The 13,375-nt window shown below is 36.0% G+C and overlaps 1 protein-coding gene and 1 long non-coding RNA gene across 4 annotated transcripts in view; both read right to left on the bottom strand.

Annotated features, from left to right (window-relative positions):
- Positions 1–13,375, bottom strand: part of LOC146465265 (uncharacterized) — a 283,446-nt gene that overhangs the window by 206,024 nt on the left and 64,047 nt on the right. The window lies entirely within an intron of this gene.
- Positions 62–4,534, bottom strand: LOC146465279 (uncharacterized). Of its 3 annotated transcripts, XM_085128557.1 has the most exons (5): positions 4,151–4,534; positions 3,025–3,863; positions 2,374–2,444; positions 2,097–2,224; positions 62–1,596 (listed from the first exon to the last, which is right to left on the bottom strand). In XM_085128557.1, exons 2-5 carry the CDS (start codon positions 3,479–3,481, stop codon positions 1,512–1,514), a joined length of 741 nt encoding a protein of 246 aa, XP_084984683.1. In that variant the 5' UTR covers positions 3,482–3,863; positions 4,151–4,534; the 3' UTR covers positions 62–1,511. The 3 variants fall into 3 exon arrangements, with proteins under 3 accessions (XP_084984683.1, XP_084984685.1, XP_084984684.1); XM_085128559.1 differs by lacking the exon at positions 4,151–4,534 and having other exon boundaries at positions 3,331–4,144; XM_085128558.1 differs by lacking the exon at positions 4,151–4,534 and having other exon boundaries at positions 3,055–4,144.

Genomic DNA, 13,375 nt, shown 5'->3' on the forward strand with positions numbered 1-13,375 from the left:
AGAGACAGAAGGACAAAAGGGAGGGAAGGAAGGAGAAGGAAGGCAAACAGAGACTTAAACATCAGTTAAAACAATTTATTAACACAAGACGTCCCTCATAGTATTTATCCACCTTGCGACAATATCAAATATCAAACAAACAGTTTAGCAACGAGATACTAAAAAAGGCTGAAAATTTACTTCAGATTAATTAGCCATGAAACGCAACAGATACACATACAGTTTCAGGGATAAAAGTGGAATAAAAGAAGATGAAAGGCTCAAAAACACAAGAACGTTTGATATGTTCACTTGTTCTGACTCGTGTCCGTCAAGAAAATTGGTGCTTGGTGGTGTTAGCTTTGGTGACCGTTCAGTTTCGGATTTCCCTGAATGAGAAAATGACATTTTCATGTTCGAAACATTGCCCAAACTGTGAAAAGATATACCACTGTTCCGTTTTTTGTTCATGGGGCGTAGTGAATATTTAAAACATGTATGCCGATAAAAATAGAAAAAAGAACTACTAGAGTTTATTATTCCACTTCTAACACAAGGAAATGTGCATCATAAAGATCAGTATCTGCTCAAAGGCAAGATACAATAATTTGTCACGTTTTCACTATAACCCAAGCTGACTTAACTGAGGAAATAGTTGGTCGAACCATTGGCCTTCAGTAGCTTTCTAATCAATGAATTGTGACAGTCAAAAGGACCATAGTAAAACTGGAACTTAACGAAACTTTTTGTCCGAACCTTTTGCGAGGTGTCTAGACCTTTAATGAACTTTTTGAGAAACTTGAGACTTTCCCTTTCTGGATCATTGACTGGATTTGCCTCAAGACAACTCAAAATTTTGCTTATGGATGTAAGCAAAATTTCATATTTCTCAGTCAAAGTCGTCACGTTAGTAAAGATTGGTATGAGAGGGCTAATTATGGACTTCCAACAGTCTGCGATATATTGAGGCTTTTAAATCAACTCTTTATGAGCAATTTCTTCAATAACAGCAACAATATTCTCTGAATTGACCTTACGACGACAATCATAGTTGCTCAACATTTCCAAAAGGTCAGTACCATCATCACCCTCATAATCAATTTCACCAGCAATAGATTTGATGATGAAAGTTTTCTCATCAGCCGAAACATAATTTTGAAATGATTGAATCAACATTGGGCCAGTGACGGCAGATTCCCCAAACAAGATATAGGCAAAGAATACTTGAGACATTAGCAGTGGCAAGTACCCGCAGCTTTGATAACCTTTCACCAATATTCTGCCGATAGCTGCCCATTCTTCTCTTTGATAATCATGCCTTACAAAAGGCACTCTTTCGTTTTCTCCTATGAAAAGAGAATCATATGCCTCTTTCCAAAACAGACTTAGTATGTCTCTTAGCACTCCAACTCCTTTGCCAATTTCTTGTCTGCCTCAAAAGTCAATGACCACAACTTCAAGGGCATTTCCCATAACGGATTGGTCTTTAAATATATCTATCAAATCCCTTTTCACATTCAGCCTATGCACTTTTATAACACGTTTACGGGCATCCTCCGGTACATCTGAAACTTCCTGAACATCCATGTTTTGTCCACATGATTTTGGGCTGGACTGCTGTTGATAAGAAATGAATATCAGCTACACTCAACAGTAAAATTAGAAATAACGCACAGAGAAAAAAAAACAGAGCTCAAAAGCAGAATTGGAGTTAAACACATTCAGCCATATTTAGTAAAAGGGAAAGCCACCGGTAAATATAATTAATGGAAGATTAAATGAAGGGGTCCCTGGAAAAAAGCCCTAAGTGACTTCTGATAAATAAATAGATTCTCCTTCCAAATTGCCTTTTATTCGCTTGTGAAACAAAAGGAGAATTTGACCTTACATCAAAAATCAGTTGGGGCTTTATTCCATGCACTCCTTCACATGAACTTGGTATTTCACTAATAACTCTGAGCACATTGATTAATAAAGTACACCCAAAGGCTTTTAATCGTGGATTAGTGTTAATCGGCTTTCAAACAACTGGGCCTCAGTGAGCCCACCAAAAATTGTTTACAAATTATATTATGTACCTAGAGATTAAAACCACCATTTTACTCTGTTGTTTTTACCTCTCATTTCCACAAGATGATGTTTGCTCAGTGAGAAACACTGGCTCAAGAAGCCTATCTTCATCAGGATCTACCCAATCATCTAACCACTTTGGATTGAAAGTGACTTCATTTGAGGAATCTAGAGTCTTCTCAAAGGAAAACAAATCAGAATTAGACACAACCTCAGCTTTAGTTATTCTCTACATGGTCCCTCTTCTCCTCCTTCCCCCCCCCCCCCCCCAAAAAAAAAATATTATGGAATATGTTAAATTTCAATGTATTAATAAACTCATACCTTGTCCAAAGAGCCTTTGGTATCTTCCTTGGGACTATTGTCTTCACTGTCTGATGACCTAGTGCTGACAGCTAAAAAAGAAATAACATCTGTTCAGTATCCTGCATTTTGGTGAAAACAATGTTAACTGTCTTCCTTTAAACTGTGTTAGTATACGTCTAGAACATCTACCTCTTTCAGAAACAGCTACTCTTTTGACAATGATATGGAATGTCCAAAAAAAAAATGCAATCAGAATTTGCATTGTTCTTTTGGAAAAGGACTGCATTAATTATAATAGTTCATTTTGGATTGAAACCAGAACTGACCTAGTTGACTCAAAAGTTTCTCGGAGAACCAGGGTTAACAGGGGGTGTCATGATCTTTGACATGTGTTTTTGCAGAATATTAACAAGACTTCCTGTGGCCAGCAAGTGAATCTTGAGAAACATACATGTTGTAGATCAACTGTATCCTTCGTTTAAATTTTATATCCCATTGTTTCAATTCATTATCATACACTATCACTGCCAAATACAATGGAAAATAAAATTTAGCCTAAATTTGAACTACAACACACACACATTACATACTACATGCACATGGAATATTTTTCAGCTTCTACTTTCCTGTTCTTGTTAGTTACCAAACTAGTTATATTCTTTTACTTACTTCTTTCAGCTAGCAAACATGTACATGTACCAGTAAAATCTTCTTCATCACAAAGATAGAGAGTTATTCTCTGGTAGGGTTTTCCTAGACATTCTTTGTAACATCGGAGAGTAAAGGGCTGGCTTGTTCCAGGTATGTACTTCACTTGCTGAAAGTCTGGGTATAATAACACAAATTCATGATCCCTTGGAAGTTGTTTGTTGAATGCCAGATGTTTGTCCAAGGCAACTCGTTTCAGGGTAATATCTGAAATATTACACTTGACATCTATAGGCAAGGAAGAACCCCTTCTCTGCTTAAGCTCACCATTACTGTTATAAGCCAATCCAACTTTTATCTGCGAAATGAAATCACAATCATTCAGTGTTGAATTCATGGTACTACTTTTCATGGAGTTGAGAAAACAGCTCCCCACCCCCCAAAAAAGCAACAAACAAAGTTTTATACCTACATACATTCATTACCTTTTGCAGAAAAATTGAAATTATTTTTAACAGTATTCGACATTGCCTGCATGACTTCCCTTAATAAATAACATCTCTGAAATGACAGCCATATTGCTCAATGAGCATAACTGAACTTGTTCATCACGGATTTTTTTCCTCTTTTTTCCATCCAGTTTCCTCTCCACTTGTTTCACTTTATCTGCCTTTTTCACAGCACAGTTAAAAGAGGTTTGGTCTCCTCCACTTGCTCTTTGTGTCATAAATTCTTCAAATGACAAACTATTAGAAGCCATGCTTGGTCCAGCAGTACTGTATCGAGCAACACATGAGCCACAGAATAAAGCATTTGTTACACCGGTAACATTTTTTGCACCACATACTGAACAAAACATCCTGGAAAAAAAGGTTTGGAATTAGAAAACAAACACCTTTTAAAGGTATATAAGTAAGCTTAAGTTTACATTTTACCGTATTCGTCTATAATTCCCTGCCTAAGGTATTGCAAGCCCGCCAATTTATATTTCCACCTGATCAACATTTTCGGTCTAAACAGTTTTGATACGTGACCTTTTCATGTAATTAAACAAAAGAAGTATAAACTAAGAAATAGAATTGTCTTTGATCTCCCTAAGGGCGCAAAACGGAGAGAAAATAGCATAAAATAGTAAGTTCAAACTCACCTAGAGGCTTTCGTTCCTCTCCGATCCAGTTCGAAATGACAGCCTGAGATTGTATGCTCAGTAACCTGGCCTTCCACTGTGAATTAACTTTGCGTTTGCATTGAAATACGTTTGTGTGCGTTTCATAAAGTTTGCACGCAATTTTTTAAGTTTGCATGCGCTCTTTTTTAACTTTGCGTGAATTTGGTTAAGTTTGTAACTTCTGCATTTTTAAAGTTTGGACCAATCTTTTTAAGTTTGCGAGCGTTTCATAAATTTTGCATACATTTTTTTAAGTTTACTTATATTTTGTTGTGTTTGCGTACATTTTATTATGTTTGCGCGTGTTTTGTAACTAATATGTAGGTGCTTTGTCCATACCGACCACGAAAAAGATGTCCAAACTGAAGAATTTCTTTTGAAATTTAAGCGTCCAGTTTTGTAAGGCCATCAACAAAGTTTCATTCACAGACAAAATAACATAGGATTTGGGGGAATTCTTTCGTGGCCGGTATGGTAAATTCAATGTTAATTAAAATTTTCTGATTATCAACAGAAGTCTTTAAAATTCATGTTGTTTGCTTCGTGACATGGAAAATTTTTCAATACCTTTTTTTTCGATTGAATTAGGAAGAGACTAGAAGCTTAAATTTCAAAAGAAATTCTTCATTTTTTGACCTCTCTCTCTGCTTTGGTCAATTCGTGGCAGAAATAAAGATAAAAATTTGATATCTAAACTTAGCAGTTCCACCTTCGTTTTCACTTTTACCAAGGGAACATAAGGCCTTAAATAACATCCCCATGGGAATGTGTATTGCCAATTGAATTGTTGCAGTATTGCGTCAGAAACTGAACTGATTTAACACAAAAAGTTCTCAGGTAGAAAATCTTCTAACTTTTTGAAAACGAAAAACTTGTGGAGCATCATTTTGTTCTTCCTTTATGTTTCCTTTACATTCTGTAGTGTGTATGGTAAAACAAGCGTCTGGTTGGAATAATGTGAACTAAACGATAGAAAACGTCTCTGGCACATTTTTGGCACCAAATTAGAATTACGGACTACAAAAGATTGAATGATTTAGCCACCCTTTTGTTTTCCAGTAGAGATTAAAAAAAATAATTTGTATTTTTGTTGTATTCCCACGTAAATAGCTTCTCGTTTCGGAATCAGGTTTATTTAATGATTAAAAAAATTACAGGATTGCGTACTAAAAGAGGGCTTCCGAAGAGAAGGTCATTCATTCACCACCACAATAGATCAGAACAACAGTTTCAGAGGACAGACAACTTTCTTCTTGTATTCTTCAAACCAAGAAAGAAACACTTTTGCCATCTTGATTGGAAAAATTGTGATTTAAACGATCGACGGAGGTTACACAATTAAGGATGAGCTTTGAACAAATTTATTTCATAATATTTCCACGGAGTATTATACAGTTGTGATGTATTTGAATTGAAATTTTGCTGTGATAAAATTGAATTAACATTGAACAGTTCATTTCTGGTTCGCATAATGTCAACTTTCACACCTCAATGGCTGAAGAAATCTAAAATTATGTATAATTGAAACTAAATGTTCTTTCTGAAAATCAAACTTTTTTCGGAACTTGTGTGAAGCTTGGTGGCAAATTCTATACTGTCCTTTGCGGTCCTGTTGATTAAACAATGGAACAAATCAACGATATAAAGTACACTATTTGAAATTTCAACGGATATTTCTTAATTATACTGGTAGGAACATTCAGCATTAAAGTTTATTAACTTTGACATTTGAATTTCTTCTTTTTCCATTATTTCAACCAGACGTTAGTTTTTTGGTCTTTGATTTTTTATTTTTAATATCTTGTTCAACTGAATCAGTGTTACATGGGACAAGAAAAACGAGTGAAAGCACGTATTTATTTTAACTCGAACTAGAGAGTAAACGAAAAATAATCAAAGACTTCGAGGAATCAAACCGTTTTTTTTTGCTATTTGTCAAAATCTCATTTAGATCCGGAAGGTAAACAAACCAACAATCGTCAGACATAGTGGAATTGAACTGATATTTACAAAAAATATTTTTAGCAATGATAAAATAATCTCTCCAGAAACAAATGATCTTGTTCATCGTCAAAACGTTTCCTTTTACTTTTACTCGAAAGTAAGCGAACCAACTGTGACCTTAGTGTTATGGAGAATTGTCTTGATGTTTGCACAAATATTATCTTGAATGTAAATTAATCAATTATCAACAAAGACTTGAGAAATTGTCGTGATATGTTCCAAAACATTGTCTTGAAATTAAGAGCAAACAGACCAAATATCATTAGAGATGCAGTATTTTATTGTTATCCTCCAAAATGTTTACTAAAGAGAAGTGGAAAATAGATTAACAGGAGAAACCGGTTTTTGAATTTAAAAACATTGATTAGGCATGAGAACTTGGAAATTCATTGAATTAACACTAAACAAAAACAGTTTCAAAACGAAAGTATGACTGGGAACAAAATATCGGCCAAGCAGCACCAAAGAATTCCAAAGCTTGTCTCGATACTTCAAAACATCCTGAACTTGATTATTTTGACCAAAAGGTTGTTTTCACTCGTTAAATTCGCCCTGTCCTCTGTAACACTGGAAGTTGTGCTGACTACACATTGCTAGTTGAACAAGTTCTTTTAAAGCGACATGGTACTCTAAACCTTTTTGCAGCTGATATAAATTTAGTTTAAGTTTGGAAAACAAAAATAAAAGCGTTTTTCTATTTGTTTCGTTCTTATCAAAATTTTCGCCATGATCCATTTTTTTTTCTGCTGCCAAAATGTTTAACAGCCTACCATGTCGCTTTCTTAGTGTACACCACTTCGCAAGGGAAACTTTACTTCAAAAAATAATTTCATTAAAAAAATTTTTAAAATTCAAGACTAAAAATTGGCTACAAAAAGTCTAAAGCTTGACAATTTTCACAAAACGTTTCTTGAGAAGAGGTGTATATATATTTTTTTTGCTGGGTTAAATTTTTAGGGGCACTCTCTGAATTTTTGTCTGATCAAAAATTTTCAAGGGGTGCTCCGTTAAATGTTTTGCCAAAATTGTTGCCAGGGAAAACGCTGTGCAAATGTTGTCAAATTTTCCCGCCAAAAGACTAAGTATATATACAGGAAGAAATTTTGTCACGCCCTTAGTTAATTATTTAAAAGATTTTAAATTAAATAATTTATTAGTGAAAAGCATTGTTAAGAGAAATAAGGATCTTTGTTTATTTTATTAGCTAATAACAATGAATACTTGACAACTAAAATAAATATTAAATATTGAAATTTTTTTAAAAATACGGCGCATGATTTTGTCCTTACGTATTTTTCTCGGTACATCATCGTGGATTATGCGAGGAAAAAACTGTGAAGAAACGGCAGGAAAACTCTCATTTTACGAAGCAACAATTTGCTCTTCGCATTAACGGTCGGCGGCACCAGTCTAAGTTCGAAGGTGAGAGATAAATTTTAGCATATAATTTGCAATTCAGATCAAAATCCAACAATTGTCGCCTTGTATTTTTGTTTACCAAATTTGAAAATAAAGGTTTTGGGGCTCAGAAAGGTACAATAAAGGTTTGAGGGTGCGGAAAGGTACAAATGGAAATTTCATGTACCTTATGATAAATTTTCTTTGCAGTAAATTAAGAAAATCTCTTCTACCAGGCGGATGAATAGACTAAACAGTTTAAATAATGTCTGGGTTAAAAGCAGTTCAACATTTTAAATGTCAAATAAATGGTCTCCTTACTAAGGCAAGGAAGAACTGTGGCGAACACCATATGCACAGCATGTTGCTCAGGACACGAGAAAAGCCTCGAATCCCATAGGAGCTGAGACGAAAAAAATTACCCACACTTCGCAATAAAAATTGGCTGCCCAGAGAGAGTGAGTGGCAGCCTGTGTCCATTCTTGACAATACTCTATTATTTTACTTCAGAATAGTTGCGGGCTTTTTTTTTGCAAAACAGCAACGTGTAAGGTGAAATTTAAGAGTTGCATGCTTGCCATAGTGTGTGCGATGTTGCAACTTCAATGTTCAGCCCCTACATGTTTCCATATTTGCACGTTAAAGATTGTTTGTCATGGAAGCAAAATTTGCTTCCAAGATCAAAACCCGAGCTTAAAAGTGAACAGCCAACAAGAATGTAAAACGAATTTTTTCCCGCTGTAGTTGAATTACGAATGAAGGATGACCATTTAAGAAATAAGAGCTATTAGAGCAGCTATGTACGCAACTTAAACACTGAAAAAAGAAAGTCTGAAACAATACAAGAATCAGCAGGATTATTTTGTTTTGTTTTGTTGCTTTAAAGCGGCAAACTTGTCTTATCGAAAACCAGCTAATAAAATGCTGCTCACAGAAGACAGCGTGTTGTGCCACCCGAAGAATAAAGATTACTGAATTTTTGTCCAATTTTACGCTTTAAAATGTCATTAACTTGTGTAAATGTGTTTTTACGCAAGAAGAAACTAGCAAAAGTTGGTGTTTGTAACGTTCTCAAAACAGATTGCCAAAATGAGGACAGACATGTTCACTATAGGCATGTTCCCAAACTGACTTTCTTACGTTCACACTGGATATAACCATCTGCTATTTGAGAAGAAAGACAAGACAGAAGACAGATAGCACTTGCATATGAAAAGACAGAAAGACTTAAAGATAGCTTGCAAGCTTTAGTCTGCAGTGCGAAGGCTACCTATACGAAATCTAAGTTAGCTTTTAAACTCGGCAAAAACGGTTTTGCTGTTATGTAGAGCTAATATTTTGAAAAACTGTTTTCTTGATCAGCTAGTAGCATTTCAAGTAGCGCAACATTTAGTTTACTGAAACACGGCAACTTCAATTTGGCAGCAGGAGTTTGTAACTTTAGTTTGCCGCCCCGTGGCATTTTTAAGATCATCTTTACTTTAGTCCACTAAAAATAGTTAAAAAGCAACTTGAGCTCGTCATACCTTTTAACTAAAAATTTCTTCTTTTCCTTCCCTTAAAAGAATAGAACTGACATCCTTCTCTTCTTGATTTATTAAACAAACGTTTTTCCCTCTCCAGCAAACAGAGCTGAATCAAGTTCTTTTTGTTTTGCAACTGAAAACTTAACCTCCTCTGTGACGCAACAAAGTAGGAGAAACGCGCGCCCATAAATCAGCCAATCAGATTCTTTTGTAGCTACGTCATGTGAGCGCGTGCGCGCGCGTGCGCGCGCGCTGTAGTTTGAATATGCGCCCACATTGTTGACAAATGTACATGCCAACTTGTTAACAAACTCTTTTGCCACGTTTGCACAACAATATGTAGGCCATGTAGTTGCAACCAGGCGCTTTCAAACTGAAATGTTATGTCCCACGGAACGCCTTATAACGAAACTGATTGTTATATAGCACGCGGAAAATTTTTAACGAAGCAATTTGCTGTAAAATTTGCGACGCGTTTCCGCAAAAAAATCTTGCGTGAATATGTCCCATGTAATGTTACCTTGAGTTTGCCGTGTATAGTTGCATTATATCACATGGAAGACCCAAGTTTTCAAACTCATTAAAATCATTTTGCATTTTGTGTTGGGAAACAATTCAAATATTTTGACAAACTGTTGTTTACACTCAAGCAAAGTACTGCGTGATAATATCATGTTATTGAGTCTGACATACCTGCGATCTTTTCCCTTTCCACTGTACTTTGAAAGAAATCAAAGTGACTTATAATTTTAAATTATTTATCAAAAGCGTTTTCCTTTCCGTAAAAGATGTCTGAAGCAAGCGATTTTCATTTGCACCTGAAAGTTTTTCTTTGAATGAATGAATAAATGAACATTTCAAAATCTAAGCTTTTCTTTGTGACGCAACAAAGAAGGGAAAACGCGCGCAAAATTCAGCCAATCAGATTCGTATTTAACTCACTCGAAGCATGCGCACTGCTGCCGGCTTGAAATTAGCGCCCGCGCTTTTTTTTCGACATAATACACTCTCTATTGTTCACTTTTTAAGGGACCATTTCTACACCCCGATTGTTGCCTAGATTTTGTAGAACGTTCGAGCCTTGACTACTAGGCACTAGGCCAGAGTTATTCAAAGAACGGGTAACTTTATCCAGTGGATAAAATGTACTCCAACAAATACGTTTTATACGCTGGATAGCGACTTCCTCTGGATAAAGTTGTCTGCTCTTTGAACAACTGTGGCCTGGTATTTATAACAGTGTTCGGATTATTGTAAATCGTTTTGTTCCCTGCCGTTTTAATGTAAAAAATAAAAAATAAAATAAAATAAATTTGAATGAAGCTTTCTTTTCGGAAAACAATTATTTTCCTTTCTTCGGTCAAGGACTTAGAATTTCATTTATTTTCGGGGGATCACGCTCCATTTCCTCAACAGTCTCCTGTTTCGTGAAGATAAGAACTCACGCCAATGTGGAGATATCGTATTTACTGGGATTATAATTCAATCTAAGTAAGAAGAAAAATATCGTTGACACTCGGCCTTACAATGCTAAAATGTAACAACAGGATAAAAGAAATTAAACAAACAAAGAAAACTTACTTCTGTAACTCCACACTTAACGCATACATGTAAACTGTCAGTCCAACGTTAATTCATCCAGGTTAGCTCAATATTTCAGAGGTTTAACATTGCTTCGTTACAGGTTAGCTCAATATAAACATTACTTTCTCAACAGGTTAGCTTGTTTAATATTTTAACTGATTCAACTCGCGCGATCATTACAGGTCTTTACGCGAATTTAAATATAGTACGCGCAACACAGCGCGCGCAAACAGAGCGCGCGGAGATACAAAAGTTTACAATGTAAATGTTCATCCGAACATCTCCCTTTAACTTAGTAGATTTCGCAAAGTGGAGAGAATATTGCATTGCACTTAAAATCAGATATGACGTGTTTTCTAAACAACCCTTACATTTAGTAAAGACCCTAGTGTCCCTGATAGAGCTCCCTTTGTAAAGATCCCTCTTAATTTGTTATAAAGATGCCCCCTATATTCCACTTTATAAAATATTTGAGATAGTACACGCGCTCTCATTGGTCGATAGGTTTGTTTAGATGAGAGTATGTAAACATGGTTGTGACGTCACGCTTTCTGTGTCTCCCAGCACAATTTGAAAACATTTCAAAGCTTTCACAAGACTCGCAAAGCAAATTCAAGTACAACTGTTAAGAAAATGGCGAAAAATTTCCCAAAATTTTGATCGGGGTTTGCCTATCTCCTCTCCCCTGAGCCCAAGGAAAAAAAAAAAGCAAAAGAAAGAAGAACAACAGCGTTTGCGTGCCTCGCTAGACGAGGGAGCTCAAGTGAAGACGACAAAATATGCAACAAATACGCAGTAAACGTTTTTCAAGGTAATTTTTGCATCTGAGTACCACAATAAAATTCTCTAAAAGACATTCTTTATTCAAAACAAGTACACGAAAACGAACACAAAACTATATGCTACAGACTATTTTTGTTTCAAATCAAACTTTGTACGGCCGGTTGCCGTGTTTTGGCTGTCAAGTTTGTATGAAATGTATTTTCTCTGAGACTTTCTCAGTGTAATAATCTACTGTTACGATTACTATTACCAGCAACAACTTCACAGTCTGGATCCGCTGCTTGTGCTATGATTCCTAAACAGCAAAACTTCACAAGGCACGATGAGCAATTCGACTTCTCAGCCATCTCAGGCTGCCACATCTGGCAAGTTCACGTAACTTTGAAGAGCGACCATGCACAGTGACATTCATTTTCAGCTTAAATAAACTCCTCATCTTGAAGTTCTTTCCTTACAGAATCGTATATTTTGAACATTTCTTCTAGTTTTCACCGAATGTTCAGTATTTTTCTGTAAGATTTACGAGAATTCAAAGCTGAAATCGCCGTCATCCACACGGGGCTCGCTGACGCTTGCCACTAATTTCAACTTGATTTTGACTTTTATAACGCAAATCCTGATTGGTTCATGTGTTGTCAGATGCGCGTTTTCATTGGCTAGTAGCAAATATGATTGTCCAGAGCGTGTACTGAGAACATCTATTTAAATCAAGAAATAAATGAACAAAATTTCCCTTCATTTGTCGAATTATTTCTTTAGAAATATTTTATAAAAGCAATAGAGGACTTTTTTCCCCATGTTTACATTGCCTCATCTAAATACTCGGGGAGTTGGAAGAATTCTCGAAAGTTATGCAAACCCTCGACTGCGTCTCGGGTTTGCATAACTGTCTCGAATTCTTCCAACCCCCCTCGTGTTTAGATGAGGCTATGTAAACACGGAAAAAGTCATCTATTGCTTAATTAATTGTTAGCATTGCATTTTTATCAGCTATCATAGCTGAGCGCGCATGCGTGTCTTTGCCATTAGTCTACTTGCATCCATTTCCATTTATGTTTTTATTTTTTATTTATATGCCTACTCTCGGTAAAACTCAGCGCTGACGAACCTCACCTATCCACACCTCCGTAACACAGATACCTCTTTCGGTTTACTTGGTTCCAAAGTGACCCTCAAGACTCCACTTAATTATGACCAGGATTGAACACAATAACAATTTGTTACAATTTTCGCAGTTTTCTTGTTCTCACCTCATCTCGTTAACATCTTTCTTAAACCTTACTCCTACCTTTGTGAATTAGTTTTTGTAAATTTCGCACTTTAAGTAAACTTCGCAGTTTGGCGTTGACCCCTATCTGGTATCTTGGTGAATTGGAAAGCTCCCAAAATTCGCATTGTTCGCAAATTGGCAGCTCTTGTCGATCCCTATTCTGCTTAGTATAACAGGGAGGAAGAGGTCTTTCTATTATATTTTCTTCGATACACTGTCTGCAAGCGAACAGAGTTTCCTAGTTCTATTAAAACTATCCAAACCGCACTCCACACGCAGACGAAACAGCGAAAACTCCGACTGTTGCAAAAAAGTCTTAAGACTTACAATTCTCACAAATTGTTTTAAAACTTCGAAGTTCTTGTCCACCAGTTTATGGCTGGCGAATATTCGTAATTTTCTTAAATTGTGCAGATTTTGAAAGACTGAAACGAATATGTAAATTTCGCAATCAGATTTCCCAGCTCCCGTTCAGTCCTGGTGCACGTACCAAAAGCATAATACTAGTACTTTACATCATTTGCACTGCTCTTGAAACAGTACACAATTATTGACAGAGTAAAATGGGCTCTACATTTCCCCAAATTTTTCTAATACAGTATTTGGATACAACTTCCTGCAGTCAGCTCCGCCCCAGTC

This window comes from Pavona decussata, unplaced genomic scaffold (genome assembly GCF_977016875.1).
Source record: "Pavona decussata unplaced genomic scaffold, jaPavDecu1.1 SCAFFOLD_156, whole genome shotgun sequence".
NCBI classification, from domain to species: domain Eukaryota; kingdom Metazoa; phylum Cnidaria; class Anthozoa; order Scleractinia; family Agariciidae; genus Pavona; species Pavona decussata.

Coding starts and splice junctions, on each gene's coding strand:
- LOC146465279 (XM_085128557.1), bottom strand. CDS start 3,481: ATGTATGTAGGTATAAAACTTTGTTTGTTGCTTTTTTGGGGGGTGGGG. Junction 2,445..3,024: donor ATGTTTGCTAGCTGAAAGAA/GTAAGTAAAAGA, acceptor TTTCTTTTTTAG/CTGTCAGCACTAGGTCATCA. Junction 1,597..2,096: donor TCATCTTGTGGAAATGAGAG/GTAAAAACAACA, acceptor TCTTATCAACAG/CAGTCCAGCCCAAAATCATG.